Source organism: Eulemur rufifrons, chromosome 28, assembly GCF_041146395.1.
Source record: "Eulemur rufifrons isolate Redbay chromosome 28, OSU_ERuf_1, whole genome shotgun sequence".
Taxonomy (NCBI): domain Eukaryota; kingdom Metazoa; phylum Chordata; class Mammalia; order Primates; family Lemuridae; genus Eulemur; species Eulemur rufifrons.
Window position 1 is genome coordinate 23,574,247 of NC_091010.1, and position 17,565 is coordinate 23,591,811.

General features: G+C 43.5%; 1 protein-coding gene across 4 annotated transcripts in view; it reads left to right on the forward strand.

Annotated features, from left to right (window-relative positions):
* Positions 1 to 13,926, forward strand: part of PBLD (phenazine biosynthesis like protein domain containing) — a 32,771-nt gene extending 18,845 nt beyond the window's left edge. For 2 of the 4 annotated variants that reach the window (XM_069460444.1, XM_069460443.1), the window contains exons 3-10: positions 3,785 to 3,884; positions 4,259 to 4,357; positions 6,782 to 6,891; positions 6,988 to 7,017; positions 9,434 to 9,522; positions 9,785 to 9,963; positions 11,519 to 11,581; positions 12,668 to 13,926. In XM_069460444.1, the coding sequence (XP_069316545.1) occupies positions 3,785 to 3,884; positions 4,259 to 4,357; positions 6,782 to 6,891; positions 6,988 to 7,017; positions 9,434 to 9,522; positions 9,785 to 9,963; positions 11,519 to 11,581; positions 12,668 to 12,780 (783 nt within the window). In that variant the 3' untranslated portion in view covers positions 12,781 to 13,926. Of the gene's footprint in view, positions 1 to 3,784; positions 3,885 to 4,258; positions 4,358 to 6,781; positions 6,892 to 6,987; positions 7,018 to 9,433; positions 9,523 to 9,784; positions 9,964 to 11,518; positions 12,637 to 12,667 lie in introns of those variants that run through there. The other 2 variants (XM_069460445.1, XM_069460442.1) reach the window with 2 other exon arrangements.
* The last annotated feature ends 3,639 nt before the right edge of the window (positions 13,927 to 17,565 follow it).

Here is a 17,565-nt window from a genome sequence, read left to right on the forward strand (position 1 = left end):
TTTTAAACAATAACAATCATTTTCAGTGACAGCAAAGGGGATTGGCTTCCCACTTTTAAAGAGGAATGCTTCGTTTTAGTTCTTGGCATACTTCCTGTTCCAGTTTTCCTGGATAAGTTTAGAGAACACTAAAAACCTATTTAGAGCTTGGTGGGTTATAAAGACATATAACAATATTGTGTTTAATCCATGTTTTAACTCATGTGGGGAAGCTTATGATGCAGTGGCCATTTCCAAACTTGGTGCCCTTCCTTGGAGAGAGGGTCACTGGCTGGGTGTGAACATACTGGGTCAGAGGTCGCTGGGGTTTCTAGGTGTTTGAACCTCACATCTAATTACTATGCCCAGAGGAGGGATGAGGAGTACAGAGAAGGTTCTTCTAGGGAGAGAGATAGTACTGAAGGGGTTTCCTTTGCTCAGTGTTTGAGAGAAAAGTATAATGCAAAGGAGGAGGAGATGTTAATGTGGGAATTTCTGCTTCCCATGTATCCTCAGGGCCTTCTAGAACATGATCTTCACTTTTGGGAACAGCAACTTAAGTTAGGCAAATTCAGCCAGGTACTATGCTCATTGATTTTCATATATCTCGTTTTACACTCACAGCTACTTTATGAGTAGGTCTTATTATTACTGTTCCCATTTTGCAGATCAAGAAACAGAGGCAGAAGACGGTTAAGTAATTTGCCCTGGGTCACACACTCCTTAGTGGCTGCCTTAGGATCCCACCCCAGGTCTGCCTGACTGCAGAGCCTGTGCTCTTACCATACTCACTGTTAGACCAGATATCCTCTCCTCTTAGGGGCTCCTGTGGTGCGCTGTACTTCCCAGTTGGTAACAGACATCACTCTTGTAGTTCATTCTGTGCCTGTCTTCCTCACTAGACTGCAAATTCTATGAAATCTTATCCTATTCCGGCTTGTTCCAACACCCCCTGCCTAGCACGTGGGAGGCACCAAATAGATACCGTTTAGTGGATGTGAAAATAATTATAATCAATGAAATTATGGCAAAACTTCCTTCTACGAGTTCTAGTTAACCAACAATGATAGATTTCACATTCTTAGTCATGGCGGCTGGATGGACGGGGTATATAAAAGTGAATACGAGTTTGGGGTTCTATGATGAAGGTGGAGAGACTAGGAGTCTATTAGGTACAACTGAAGATGGTCTATGGTTTGAGTGCTGCATTGTATGAACATAACTTCTGTAGGAAGTCCAGGTGCTTCAGAAGGAATCTCCCATTTCTTCCTGGATGATTTTAGAACTTTCTACATCCAGGTGCTTTTACTTTACTGGAATCTTTGTACAGCAGAGGGACACGTGAGCAATAAGGACTGATAAGGCAGGGCTCTCATATTTAGGCTGCCATATTTATAAACTGCCACAAGATGGGAGTATTTTAAAACTTTAGTCTGATTTTCTGATCATTAATCTTTTGTAGGTCATAAGGTGATAGAACCTCAGTGTCCCAGTGTAGGATAACTGGAACTCAGAAAAGCAGACATCACTCTGTTTTTGCTGTTGGAAATTTGATTCACATGAGATTGCCAAAGGGCAATGGATAATTAAGCAAGAGAACTAATAGCTGTCTGTCTGTTAGTGCAGCATTTGAAAAGAAGCTTGTAGTGTAAAATGGAAAAATCATTGGAACTGAAAGCCAGTATTTTGAATGAATGCATTCTCTTTCTTTTGTTTCTCCAGGTTTGTTTCTAAGGCTCTCAAAGTTGAAACCTTTTGACAATTCACCATTATCTTGATCTTTGTTGGCAGTGTAGAAATTCAGTGAAAGTCTAGCTGCCTGTGGTACACATGGAAGACTGCTACTGTCAAACTTTCTGTATTGTCTCTGGTCCCTGGAAATTAGTGGGTGCATTTTTAAGTGTCCTGGGACAGCAGTTATAGAAATTCAAATTGCGATCAGTGCAGTATACCAAGGTAGAGAGGAATAAAGAACTGATGGGCAGTGAAGTGTGTGTACGTATGCGTGTATATATCTTCACAATAAACCTTCAATTTAAGTGCTGTTATCCCCACTTTGAGGGTATGGAAACCAAGGCTCCATAAGATTAAATGACTTGTCCGCTATTGCACTGCTACTAGGGGCTGACCCAGGATATAAAGTCAATTCTATTCCCAAAGCCCACATTTATTTTTTAACTTTTTTGTTTTTTTTGAGGCAGATTCTCACTCTGTCACCGAGACTAGAGTGCAGTGGCATCATCATTGTTCACAGCAACCTCAAACTTCTGGGTTCAAGCGATCCACCTGCCTCAGCCTCCCGACTAGCTGGGACTACAGGCTGGTACCACCACACCCGGCTAATTTTTTCTCTTTTTCAGTAGAGACTGATTCTTGCTCTTGCTCAGGATGATCTTGAACTCCTGAGCTCAAAAGATCCTCCAGCCTCAGCCTCCCAGAGAGCTAGGATTACAAGCGTGAGCCACCGCACCTGGCCTATTTTTTAACACTTTATTTTGAAAAATTAAAAACCTATGGAAAAGTTTCAAGAATGATGCAATGAACACCCATATACCTTTCCTTTAGATTCACCAGTTGTTACCATTTCTCACATTTGCAAAGCCCTCATTCTTAATCGCTGTACCATTTATTAGGTATATTGTGTTCTTAGGATGTGACACAGCCTCTTTGTTTAATTTCTTCATCTGTGCCCAGGCGTGAGATAGTTAAGAAAAAATTCTTAATCTGTAAGGGTATAAAAATATTTACATGGAGTATTTTAAAAATGAGATTAAATGAAATAATGTATTTATTCTTTCAGCAAATGTTTACTGAGCTCCTACTATCCTAAGTACCAAGCATTGTTCTAGGCCTAGACAAAGCAAGACAGCACAATCCACGCCCTTGTAGAACTCAGAGTCAGAGGTGGGAGCCACACCATTTAATTTCAGGAGCTCTAAACACTGGAGAGGAGACAGCATCTTTAGACAGAGTGGTCTGGGAAGGCTTCCTGGAGGAGATGAACTCTGGTCTGAATCCCTTCCCACGAAAGGGAGTAAACAATGCAAAGACAGCAGTCCAGCCTACCCAGAATGAGTGTTGAACATCTCTTTATCCAACATGTCAAGGAAGATTGAGGGCTTTCGTTTTGTGGAGATTGTTTTAAAAAGAGAGCACACGCTCTCAAATAGACTAGACATGAATCTGAGAAAAGACAGGCCAGACCAGCCAGTTTTTCAGAATCTATTCTAGCTTTGCACATCTGTAATTCTTCATAGGGTGTTGCAAGCATGGATTTCTAAAAAATGATCTTTATAAAAATGCCTTGAATTCCTTGGCAATTATTTCTTTTTAAGCTTGTAACTTTTTTTTTTTTTTTTTTTTTTTTTTGTTGAGACAGAGTCTCACTTTGTTGCCCAGGCTAGAGTGAGTGCCGTGGCGTCAGCTTGGCTCACAGCAACCTCAGACTCCTCGGCTTAAGCGATCCTACTGCCTCAGCCTCCCGAGTAGCTGGGACTACAGGCATGCGCCACCATGCCCGGCTAATTTTTTCTATATATATTTTTAGTTGTCCATATAATGTCTTTCTATTTTTTTTTTAGTAGAGACGGGGTCTCGCTCAGGCTGGTCTCGAACTCCTGACCTTGAGCGATCCACCCGCCTCGGCCTCCCAGAGTGCTAGGATTACAGGCGTGAGCCACCGCGCCCGGCCTAAGCTTGTAACTTTTAATATTAATAAACTACTTTTTGAACTAATGGTAGTTGCTGTCTGAGGAAGTCTGATCTGTGTTTCTGAAATCTCAATAATCTTTTGTTTCTAATTAAGAAATTGAACGAAGACTTGCATCAGCAAATTGCAAGGGAAATGAACCTCTCTGAAACTGCTTTTATCAGAAAACTGCACCCAACAGATAACTTTACGGAAAGTAAATATGCGGTGTTTTTTTTTCCTATTCTTGAATGGCACTAGAATTTATTTTTTAGGTGGGGGAATGGTATTTAAGGGAAATGCCCATGTATTGCTTGCATGCAGTAGTAGACAGAGGAGGAGATTCTGATTGGAGTCTCAGTTGGTGGGAGAGGGGCCGTGGGGGGCAGGGGGAGAACCCGAATGTTTCTGTTGAGACCTAGCACCAGGGCCCCCTAGGATGCTTGCCAAGCCTTCAGTCCTCCTTTTGCAGCATGTTTCAGCTGTTAATCATGCTAGTGAAATATTTAGAAGAGAAGCATTAAACGACAGGTTTGCGACCTGGTTGCGTGGGAATGATCTTGTCTCCTTTTGGCTTTTCCTCCTCTGAAGGTTCCTGCTTCGGACTAAGGTGGTTTACGCCCGCGAGTGAAGTCCCACTCTGTGGCCACGCCACCCTGGCTTCTGCAGCTGTGCTGTTTCACAAAAGAAGTAATATGACTTTCCTTATTGAACCTATCACTTAGAAAATAGCAAATATTAAAAAAAAAATTCTCACTCTGAATGATCAAAGTGACTGTTATAAAGACATTGCAGAGTTTATTTCATGTAATTCGTGATTCAGAGAAACACAAACAGCAACCTTCAACAACACTTTGGCCTTTTAGGGAATGTGCTGGCATTGTTGGAAAGCCACGGTCAGAATGCCATTTTATTTTAAATAGGAGATATCTGGTCTTTGTGACCAACACGGCAGGGGAGCTTGCACGGGCTGAATAGTCATCTCACATGATGTGATATCAGGGGACCAAAAGGCAAGACACTTTGCTGCCACTATTTCCCCATCATCATTGAAATTAGTTCCACAGCAAGAGCTTCTTTGCTCTGAATTTTAAAGATTTTCCTGGGCCCTAACTGTGTACATTTACCTTAACAGGAGTTGAAGCATCTTAATCTTAGCTGCATTTAGTTTCATGGACAAAGATCAGGGCTTTGTGGGAATGGGACAGAGGAGACGAAAGCAGCCACAAACAAGCATAGACAAACAGAAACGTAGACAAGGAAATAAACAGGATGATACGACAGAGAGTCACCAGGGGAGTTGGAAAGGAAGGTGTTTGGAGGAGTTACTTTAGACGGGGGTGTAAGGGCAGGTGCTGCTGGGCAAACACTGCAGAAAGCAGACCCTACGCACATTTGCACGGAGGAGGAACTGGAGGGAGGAATATTCTTGGGCTCAGTGTTGGTAGGGGAGCAAAGAAAGCAGGATTGAACAGAGGGAGAAGTTGTACCGCAAATTAGCAACAAAGAAAGGCCTAGGCCAAACCCACGGTGAACTCTGAAGCTGGGAATTTCTTCACCTAGTGCAGTTCCAGATAGAGGCAGAGGACCAGTCCCCCAGGCCTGGAAAAGATGCTATGACTTCGGGCAAGGTAGCTCTGTGTAGCCAAGGGCAATTTCCAGATAGGGACTCAGCTAGGAGCTGTGGGCCACCAACGCCCCCAGCGGCAGATCAGGGATGGGCGTAGGGGAAACAGGCAAGGCCTCAGGTTGCACCTGAGAGCAAGTACCTGCTTAAATTTTGCACCCCATGGGACTGCCTTGCCTCACCTTGTCCCAGCCCTGAGGTGGGGGGTTGGGTATAGAATCTGGGTAACAGCACCCTCTAGAGAAGGGGACATTGGGCTGAAGAATAAGATGAAGTCTGGGCAAAGAGCTAGAGTGCGCAGAGATCCCAGGCAGAGGCACAGCAAAGGCAGAGCCCCTGGGTGTGCCCTGTGGGGCCCGGGGTCCTGAGGGGGGCCTGATGGGCAGGAGATGAAGTTGAGAGTTAGGCCAAGGTGCTGCCATACTGTGAACCAATATACATTTCAAAAAGATGATCTTAGTTTCTGTGGATAGGACACAAGAGGGAAGACAAGCAAACATTCTGAAATGTTCGGGAACCCAATCCTGAAAAATAGATTTTACTGAAGTTGGACTGAGTGTCTTGTGAAAACGGGGCCCTGCATGGGTTGGCATGACACTGAGGTTTGGAATAATCATCCTTGGGACTGCCCCCCCCCGCCCCTGCATAGGGCTGTTTTAAGGTTTGATGAGATAACGTATGAAAAAATGCTTTGTAAACAGTGCTTTACACCAATTATAATGAGAAAAACTAAGCTTTGGGTTTGAGAATGTCAGTTTTATGCTCAATGAAAGGTAATAAGCCACATCTCTTCACTTTTGAGATATGGTTTAAGTTTTACAGAAATATTATGGGGAGAAAAAATTAGGTCACAAGTCTTTTTTTACTAAAAATGTTATATACACTGATAAGTGGCCCAAGCTGCGTCAGTAACATGAGGTGCTATCAGCATTTGTGGTGCCTTCTTTAAATCAATTTTTTACGTATAGCTGGGTTTGTTTAGGATAAACCTGATTTGTTTCATATAAGACTGATTTTTACAGCTTATATGTTCTATTTGTCATCCCCTTGGCATACTTTAGACTAGAAGAGTTTATGACTCTATAGTTACGGTTGTTGGATATTTTTAAATCTGTATTAGAAAACATTATAACAGCCCTATGAGGTAGGTTTAATTATTAACTTCATTTTATAGATGAGGAGACTGAGGTTTAAGGAAGTCCAGTAATTCATTCAAGGGCACAGTTAGTAGGTGGTAAGGAGCTGGGATTTGAAGCCTTTCAGCGTGATGCCACGTCCAGTCGGTTGTGTTCTTGGTTCTCCAGTTAGAATCCAGTGGGGGTTTTCTCCCCTCTACACCCCAGCAGCCCAAACCTGGCCCCCATTACAGTCCTGGAGGGCACTGCCAGAAATCTAAGGCAATGAAAAGGTGATTGAAATGCAAATATTTCACGAAGTTTATTTTCTATTTCTTGATTCCTTTTTTTTTTTTTTTTTTTTTTGGCCAGAAAACGTGAATAGCACTCTAACGTTTGTCACTCTGAGTGGGGAACTAAAGGCCAGAAGAGCAGAGGATGATATTGTCTTGGACTTGCCTCTTTATCCAGCCCACCCCCAGGTCAGCTCTTTCTAATTATTGCCATAAACTGTGTACAGCTGACAACTCACCTGTTTTACGATGATTTTTGTCTATTTTTTTTTTCGCCCCATCTAGGACTTCCATGAAGTAGAGGACTTGATAAAGGTCGGTGAAAAGAATTAAACCTGAGCTTGTATGAGTTGGTCATTTATTATTGTTTGGACACAAAGATTCAGGACCATTTGATCTCCAAAGATGGGCCTTACACCAGTATAAATGTTACAATAGTTCAGGTTTGAATTTTAATGTTCAGTCTATTTGGTGAGAAGCTTGAACAGTTTTCCTTGACTCTTAGTTGTCCGTGCTAGCCTCCGTGGGTGGAGAGAAGGGAGACTATCGTATGGCAGATGACAGGAAAAGAACTGAAGGAGGTGGTGGGGAAGAGGGAGAGTAGGCTTCCAGGAACCGTAAGTCTCTGGGAGGAGACCAGCCTCTAGGAAAGGAAGGGAGGTGGAATGTCTGTCCTCTAGCTAGAAGGAGAGGAGTGGGCCTGGGGCATGGCCATATAAGTTTGGGCATGAGAGTTGGGGATTTCTGGCAGAAAAAGGTCATTCCATAAAATCCATACAAACAAGGTTGAGGGAAAGAATGGAAACTGCCTGGCAGCTTTCAGTGTCCCCAGTTTCTGTGGTGGAGGGTGGGACTGGGGTGGGAGGGCTGTGCTTTGACAGAGGAGACCAGGAATCCATGGGTACCTCTACAGAGGAGATAAGATACAGGGCCTGGCCTCCTCTTGGGGTCTATGTGGGTGTGGGGCTTGATGATGATGATGATGATGAAGATGATAACATTTTTGAGAGTCTGCTCTGTGCAGGGCCACATGCTAAGCATTTCACTTGCATGATCTCATTTCATTCTCCATGTTACCCTGTGAGGTGGGCAATACAATTGTCTCACGGAGGTTCCAGAGAGCTGAGCAGCCCTGCATGGCCAGGTGCTGGAGTTCTGAGACGAGGGGACCCAGATCAGCACCAGGGCAAGGGCTGTCTTGAGAAAAATGCTTCTGTGAAATGGTCTGTTGTGGGTATCAGTGCAGTGTTTCTCTGTGAGTTTTCGACTACAGCGTTTATAATCTCTTTAGTGTTTTGCTTTATCTAAGTTTTTAAAGAGTATAAGCAAGGATCACAGATCCTGATTTTACACTCTGTCCCACCCATGGCCTTGAGTTTCTGGAGACATGCCAATTTAAAAATGGCCTGCTTTAAGCATGTTGGTAAGGAAGTGGAAAATATTCCTAATGGTAAACTTTGTTCATGGTAGAAAGAATTAACGTAATCTCTTGAAGCCTCTGGGTCACCATTTGCAATATGGGATAATAAAGGGTTATTTATTATGATTGTTGTCATTTTGTGTTCTTCCCTAGAAACTAGCAATGAGATTCTCAGCTAAGAAATAAATTTTCAAATCAATATACAGACCCATGCAGAGAAGGGCAGGTTTGAGAGACCAAACAGCCCTGGAGAGCAGATAAGATCTGGCTGTTCTCATTTCTTGAGGGAGGGACATTGGTCAGCCTGTGGTGACAGAGACAGAAAGCCCAGGTACCACCCAAGGCAGGGGGAGTTCTGGCTGTGGGAACTTGAGCATCTCCATCCCTGATAGAGTCAGTGAACCTAAAGCCACCTATATAATGACTGCCATACAACTGCCATGAATTATCATCTGCTCTGCCTGGCAGCTGGGGGTGGTGCCAAAAGATGACTGGGGGAGGAGGGTTGTCCCCTCATCATCTCCTGCAGTGCCCCAACCCATCCCTAAACAAACATACAAGCAAACAAATGATGTTCTTGGATTTGAACAAGATTATGTGCAGTCTTAGATAGTGAACCAAGGTATCTGGAGAAAATGTTATGTTACTGATCTGTAAAATACAATCTAAGTGAAAGTGGTGTGCTTGCCAAGCAGAGCAGCATAAGATGAGTCCTCTAGTCCCCACTTCCAATCAAATGGCCAGCCCTGAGTCCTTGCCATGCAGAACGTTCTAGTTGCTGCTGCAGGTACTCCACATATATTGCTTCTTCTAATCCTCATAACAACCCTAAGAGGTGGGCATGAAGCCCCCCCATCTCTAAAGACAGTAGACAGTAGGGATTCAGAACTTGGACTGCAGAGCCACTCAGACCTGGGTCAAAATATGTGTGTGTGTGTGTGTGTGTGTGTGTGGTCTGTGTGTGTATATGTGTGTGTCTGTAACATTTTTGTGTATGTGTGCATATGACCCTGGGCCTCTTTCTCCTTCTCTGTGGGGAAAATACCCATTTGAAGGAGTTGTGTGTGTTGAGCACTTAGTAGGCACTTGCGAGCAATGCCAGTTTTGAGGCTCACAGAGGCCTCTTTGGTAGCCAGGAAACTGGGCATCCTTGGGCAACACCATGAGCCCTGAAACTGAACTTACACTCTTGGGGACTGGAGTTGATGGGTATGACTCACAGTAGATGCTCAATGAGAGGTGGTTACCTGTTTCAGAGGATGAAGGACTTGACCCAGGGTGTGCTCCTGAGTTTTTGGTCTGTCTCCACAGACTGCCATTGGTGACACACTGGTCCAGGACATCCGCTATTCTCCAGATACCCGAAAGCTCCTCGTCCGGCTCAGTGATACTTATGACAGGTAAGTTTTTTGGCTGTGTCAGCACTTTGGGGAGGGCTGAGCACCCTGATTTATAGCTCTGCCTTGGTCTGGTCTTGCTCTGTCCAGTCAAACCAGGATTTGCGCAGCCAGAGTTTCTTTTCCTGTGGGAAGATATTACCACTTGTTCTTCCCTCCCCTCCTGCTGAGCTGTTTGGGCAAGTGCACCCTGGCCTGTTTCATAGAGTCTGCAGGGGCTGATCTGTGAAATGCATTTGTCCTAATCCATCCTGTTTATGAATAGGTCATTTCTGGAGAACCTGAAGGTGAACACGGGGAATCTGCTGCAAGTTGAAAATACAGGGAAGGTGAAAGGACTCATTCTCACCCTGAAAGGAGAGCCTGGTGGGCAGACCCAAGCATTTGACTTTTACTCCAGATATTTTGCACCGTGGGTTGGTGTGGCCGAAGACCCTGTAACAGGTACTTCTTACTTGAGTCCGGGGGAGGTTTAAACAACGGAAGAGGAGAATAACAAATAGTTATGTAAGTTGCCCTTCATGGGACCTTTCAGATTGCTTGGGTTTTGAGCTGCCTTTGTTTCTCTATCTCTTCCCCTCCCTGTCCATCTTTTGAAAGACACAAGATAGGGAGGCAGTATAGCAGTCAGACAGCCTGATTTGCATTCCTAGCTTCCTAGCTCTTGACCTTGGGCAAGTGACTTAACTTTTAAAAGTCTCAGATCCCTTCTGTATAAAATATGTATAATACCTCATAGGGTTATGTAAGCACAATTCGTGTTAAGTGCTTAATACAGTGCCTGGCACATGGTAGGTGCCTGGTAGCTATTAGCTATTTTAATAATAACAACGAAACTGGCTCTGGGAGCCAACACTTCCAGAGCTTCCACCAGAGACATCGTGCGTCCTGCTCTCACAATCTTTGGGAACAGTGGCTGAACAGCAAAGCACGGGAATGCTGGTGGGGGAGGCCAGTGGGTGGGGCGGTGGCCAGGGCCAAAGGAGGCTGGGCAGAGGCTTCAAGGTCCCTTTCCTGGTCAGGTGGCAGGGGCTGGATGGCTTAGTTATTCTCTGAGGAAAGAAGCACATGACATCGAAAGCTTAGCAAACAAGCATTTTTAAAGACTCAGGAAAATGCCTGACAATATCCAGACAGTCCCACTGCCCCATGGAAGAGAAGTTCTGAGCAGATTTGCACATGCACAGCTGCTTCACAAAGATTTGAACTGGCACAGAATGCAAGTTTGTTTTTCCTTCAATAATGCTTTTCTAGAGTGTGAAGCTCTTAGGATTTTGATGCAAACCATCAGGATGCGGAACTTTCGGTGCTAAAACCAGGGTGGTCTCGGGCAACCCAAGAGGCTTGGTCACCCTACTTGGACATCCCATAACTCTTAATAAGTTTTCCTGAACAGGGGGGTCTTTTCCTTCCCACTCTTTTCTCCCACAAAGACTTTTCTGTCAGTTATTACTTTACATTGTGTGTCTTCATTTTAATACCTAATCTCTGATCTCAAACCTCTACGGTACAATTATGTAAAAAAAATACCTCACTAAAAAGAAAGTTCTTTTGGTGGCAAAAGCCCAGGGATGTTGGCTCAGTGGAAAATTTGGCCTTTTGTCAGAGTTCCCGCCTTTCCTTGCACATGCCCTAGGAGGAAGGAGATGCTTTCCCTGGGAAGATGTAGAAAGCTTTATGTGAAGGCCTTGGCTTTCCTACCAAAGGGCTCACAATGAGCTGGGAAACAAGATTAGAATTAAACGCTGCAGTTTCATTCAGCTTTAAGAAATATAAGACATATTGGATTCGTAATTTGGAAGAGTTTATCCACAAATTCTGTGTTTTCCTTTCTATCTCCTTTCATCAATCTACACTCTGCTGTGGGTCGGCCAACATGATGATTAGGTGATCAGAGGTTTAGTCAAACTGGATAATTGATTGTAATTGCTTGTGAATTTACCACAAAGTTGCCCCTGTTTTCTTTGGAATTGTCTCGTAACTTTTCACTTCTTTTAAGGGTCTGCGCACACTGTTCTCAGCAGCTACTGGTCCCAGCAGCTGGGGAAGAGAGAAATGCGTGGTAGGACAGCTCTTTTCCAATTTCTTTTTTATTTGCCTAACTTTAAGCTAGTGTTCCTTCCCATATGTACTGTCCCCTTGAAAATGTCATAAAATGTTATGTATCATCCATGTGAAAATGAAAGGTTTTTAAATTCCTTCACCCTTAAATACCCTCTACCCAAACATCTTCCACCTCTGCCTCCCCCAACACACAGGCTCTTCTGAGACAGTAACTGCCCAATAAGTGTTTGTTGAATACAGTTGACTAGCTGTATAACTTTGGCCCAGAGAGGTTATTTATGAAGTGATTGGTTAAGCCTGGATGATCACCAAGTTTCCTTACTGCTATTGCTAGTCATACGATTGAATCAAACAAATTGCTTCCAAACCAAGTGCCCTGGTGATTAATATATTGCTCAGGGACAGAGAAAGAGATTGCAGCCAAGGGAGACTGCACTGCCCTGATGATCAAAGCAGGAGTCTGACCCTACAGGATGGAAGCCTTACTCAGTGGAGGGTTAGGCCTCTGTGACTCTGATTTGGAGAAAGCGGGGTGGCTGTTTGTTTTCCTCGGTGAGTCTAATTTTTCTCCTAAGTGCCGAGCTCCCGGAAGGCTGACGCCAAGCCTCTCTTGTCTGCCTGGCACATGTGGTTGCTTGAATATGTTATGAGTGAACAAACTCCCTCTGTCCTATTTAGAGTTGAGAAGATGGGCCCTTCTCAGGAGGGCCAAGACCACCCCTCTTCATCTTCTTAGACTTATTTTCACACACCCTTGCTTACTCCTAGAGAGAGCTGGGGAAGAAGCTGTGGGTGGGATATACTGGGGCATTATAGGAAGTCGTAGAGGAAGTGGCCCAGGAAAAGGCTCAGGAAGGGAAGGAAGGGAGGATGTGGAGCTGTGTGTTTGTAGATCAGATTGAATTTGTGGCCTTCTCAGTCTTCTGGAGAATGGGGTGGGAGTGGCCAGTACCGTAAACAGACAAAGGAAAAACTGACCTGGGAGAACTCTAGGGTTTGTAATAAGGAGTCTTTCACTATGTTCTGTTAATTTAAAAGGGTGAAAATGCTTTTTAATTTGTGACTTGTTCTGTGCTTTCTTTAGCCTTTCAGTGTTCCACCCGGGGAGGAGAGCTGGAGATTTCGCTGCGTCCAGACGGCCGCGTCGACATTAGGGGAGGTGCTGCTGTTGTTGTAGAGGGCACGCTGACAGCCTAGGGATGCGCGTGCTGTGATGCTGTCTCTAACCACCACGTGTTTTCTGCATAAATGGAAATGTAAGGGGCTGCCTTCAGCAAACTTGCATAGTAGTCCACTTAATCCTCATGGTAAAAATACAAAAATGTCCCAAGATCTGCAGTTGGCAAAGAAAGAAAGAAGGAAAGAAAGAGAGGAAGGAAGGAAGGAAGAAAAATGAAGCCATGGTAATGGAGATTTAATAAAGCTAATGAACTAATGGAGTTTTGGCTCCACCCATGAATATATTTGAAATTTAAGTAACCAGTAACAAAGAGTAATGTTGTCATTTCATTGATTATGACTACCAATCAGAGAAGGAGGAATATGTTTATGAGGAGTGAGATTAAACCATTTAAACTTAGGTGTGAGTACCTGATAGAATATTTTGCAGCCATTACAAAAGACCCAATAACTATGTGGAAATATAGAAAAATATTTCATGATATAATACTAAGAAATAAAAGTACAGTGTGCCATAAAACCTTAGCAATGGTATTCTGTGTCTATGGAGCGTATGAATAGACACGGACAACCATGGGCTGTGAAGAAATCAAAGTGAGAACAGTTCATGTGTGGGGGCAAAGGTGGGAAGTCATTTTAATGTATCTAAAAAACTATTACCTTTGTTGCTGCACTCATATACAATAATTAAAAATCAGGACAAAACCCAGAAAATTAAAATAAAACAGTGTTTACTAGGCTACTTCCGTGGTAATAAAATTAAACACTAAAAGTAATGTAATCTCTTGATCTTCTTGATATGTGACTCTAGAATTATAAATTAAAAGGAATTCTTCTCTTACCTTGATAAAATGAGTTTTAACATAACTTTAAATTCAGTTAAATCTGTAATATTGAATACCTATAGTTGACTTTGGCATGGGGACTTTGTCAAGGCTTTGAGACTGTTTGTGTAAGGTGGTGTCATTGATGGCAGTTCTCAGCCATCTCAAAAACTGCAAGCTGGTAAGTTAGAAATTCCTGTAGTGTCTCAAATTTTTTCATCTTAATTGCTACCATGTTTCCTATTTTTATTTCTTTTCATTAAATCATGTAAGAGTAAATTTATGATAGCAGCAATCTTGTGTTTCCCCTGATTTGCAATAAAGTCAATAATTCACCAGCTTCGGTGTCTTAACTTAATGAGTAACTGGTGGCCTCCCGCAGACCTCACAACCGGCCACAGCATACCCACGGGTCGTGATACCAAGGGCGAGAATCGCTGGAGGGTTTTCACCAAATGTGAGGTTCTCCCAGCCTGGGACTGAACTATATGAATAATTTTATATAAACGTATAGTTGAAAGGGCTTGAATTTGACCTCTCAAATGTGTGCTAAGTTCTTAATGGATATTTTTGGGAAACGATTCCCTGAGATGACGCTGGATTCTTTTTTGCAGGAAAGATGCTATTTGTAGGACCTCACTCCACTTTTCATTCTATATTTTCAAACCATATATTCACTTGTATAAATGATTTTTGAAACTGTCCATTTAACAATGGACAATTGAGTCAAAATAGTCAGAACAACTGATTATGTTTAGTGTGTGTGTACTCAGCCTACTGAAGATTGACCCAGTCGCTGTCACGCACCCATGTGTAAGAAGGAGCCACTGGGGAAGCAGGACAGAGCCAGGACAAGCACACCTGAATAGATAAACAGGACATCCACTTATCTTTATATAAATATATTTATATAAAAATAAATATATTTAAACACTAAAATCACATTTGGCCTTGACCTGAGTGTGTATAGTCAAATTCAACTAATTTTTTTTTTATCACCCACCCTTCCAAATTCAACTAAATTAAACAGAGTATGATGGGATTCTAATGTACTATTAAAGTGGGGAAGCTTATCATGTCTCAATAACATCTATCATGTAAGTCCATTTTGCTGACTTTCCTAGTTTTGGCTCCATAGTCACAAAGCAGCTTTTTATATTTTTATTTATTTTTATTTTTATTATTTTTTGGGGGGGACAGTGTCTCACTCTGTTGCCTGGGCTACAGTGCTGTAGCATGAGCCTAGCTCACAGCAACCTCAAACTCCTGGGCTCAAGCAATCCTCCTACTTCAGCCTTCTGAGTAGCTGGGACTACAGGTGTGTGCCACCATGCCCAGCTAATTTTTCTATTTTTAGTAGAGACGGGATCTCACTCTTGCTCAGGCTGGTCTTGAATTCCTGAGCTCAAGCGATCCTCCCACCTTGGCCTCCCAGAGTGCAAGGACTATAGGTGTGAGCAACTGTGCCCAACTGTAGCTTTTTATATTTTTATACAACTATAAAAAATGACATCTTTGGGTAGCAGCAGCAAAGAGCATCTGGGATTAGCATACTGTGTACAGTAAGTTATCAGCTAATACGAGTAGGGCAGGTTTGAGAGCGCTTCAGAGACTCTAGTTCCAGCTAGAGTTGTGCCTGCCTCTTCCGCTTCTGCCTGCCTCTCACCTCCCTGATCCTATGAGAATGCACATAGAGGAACGTGGAGGGAGACCATGAGAGTTGTACTCTAGCCCTCCAGTTTAATGTTGCCATTGGTTGAAAAAAGTGCTTCCTGCAAAGTTGGCATCCCTGCTATATTGAATTAAACTGGGTTGTGCTAAAATATGAAATATCCACAAAATCACAATGGCTTAAAATAACAAACATTTATTTCCACTCAGTTGTCTAGTACAGGTCAGGAGAGGTTCTCTTTCTGGTGATCACACAGGGACCCGGGCTGGTTTTTCATTCTGCCACCTGAGTGGATGGCCTCCGTGGCTGCTTTGGCAGGAGGAAAGAGCATGTGGAAACTTCACTATGTTTTGGCTCAGGAGTGATAGGTGTCCATTCAGTTCGCAGCCTGTTGGCCAGCACTGGTCACATAGCTCCATCTAACAGCAAGGGAGCTAGGCAACGTGGGAGAGCTCATGAATTCATCTGTGTACAGTTAACATAGCTGTTACAACTGGAGAAGGTTTTCAGGTCACTCAGATGGTTCCTCCTAGGGTGGCATTACTTGGGTAAATTTATCACAGTCCAGGGGCTTAGGGATGCAGGCTCAGAAGTCTATTATGTAAATGCACCAAGAGTGAATCTATCTCTCAGGGGCAGACTTACATTAACCTAGCACATAGAGACTGATGTATAAAGCCAGAATATCGATTTGTTATTTTACAATGAGAAATGTAACCATGGAATAGATTAGATCAGAGCATTTGCTCTCCATTTGCATATCTGTCTGGGAAGCCAAATTGTGATCAGAAAGCTGCATGGCGACTACAGAACCAAATCAAGGAGAATCAGCAAAATGGACTTAAATGGCAAATGTCATCAAGACATAGTAAGCTTCCCCACTTTAACAGTGCGTTAAAATCCCATCATGCTGCATTTGATTTAGTTGAATTTGACTATAGGTGCTCAGGTCAGGGCCAAAGGGAATTTTAGTGTGTAAATATATTTATTTTTGGAACCACCGTGGTCTCTAGTTCAAACAACTTCATCTAGCACTCAACAAAACAGCGATGTGGGCTGGGCATGATGGCTCATGCCTGTAATACTAGCACTTTGGGAGGCCAAGGTGGGAGGAGCTTGAGATCAGGAGTTCAAGACCAGCCTGAGCAAGAATGAGACCCTGTCTCTACAAAAAATAAAAATAAAAAATAGAAAAATTAGCTGGGTGTGGTGGCACGTACCTGTAGTCCCAGCTACTCAGGAGGCTGAGACCGGAGGATTCCTTGAGCCCAGGAGTTTGAGGTTGCAGTGAGTTGTGATGATGCCACTGCACTCCAGCCTGGATGACAGAGGCCCTGTCTCAAAGAAACAAGACCAAAAAAACAAAAAAACACAGTGATGTGTTTCAGCACTGTAGAAAGAACTGGCAGTGTTGGGCTTGTGGACTGGCATATCTGTCTACTAGTCTTTCTACGTTATTTATAGGATTTTCAAGGATAATTTTGGCAACACCCAGTTTTTGCCTTATGCGCTATGGTAGCTTGCCTCCAAAATGGCTCGCAACGGTCCCCATCTTCTGTTGCTCAGGCCCTTATGTAGTCTTCTCCCACATTGCCTCAGGGTTGGTCTGTGAGGCCAGTAGAATACGCAGAAGTGATGGTGTGTCACTTCTGAGATTAGGTTGTAAAAGGTTGCATTTCTGTTTTGGCCAATTTCTCTCTGTCCCTCTTTCTTGGGTCACTTGCCCTGTGGGAAGCCAGCTGTCTCATCAGGAGCAGCTTAGGAAGAGGCCCATGTAGCAAGGAACTGAGGCCTCTGACCAACAGCCGCATGCATGCGCTCGGCAGCGGATCCTCCATCTCCAGGTAAGCCTCAGAGGACCGCGGTCCTGCTCACACCTTGACAGTAGCCTCGTGAGAGACTCTGAGCCCGAGGTGCCCGGCCAAGCTGCCCTAGATTGCTGACCCACAGAAACTGAGATGATAAATGTTTGTAGTTTTACGTCGCTTAATCGTGAGGTCATTTGCTTTGCAGCAATAGATAACAAATATACATGCTGTCTTTGTCTTTTCATTTTTATTTTTATTATGAAAATTTTAATAGTGTAATAAGTCCCCTGAGCCTGTCATTCACGTTCCACAGTCATCCATACTCTGCCCATGTCCCCTCCCACTGGATTATTTTGAAGCAAATGCCAGACAGACATCACATGCTCTCATCGGCAAATAGTTCAGTATTTATCTCTCAAATGTAAGAACTCTTACCAAAAAGTAACCTCAATATCAATGTCACATCTGTCGTAGACAGACTGTTAGGTCACGCCATTGT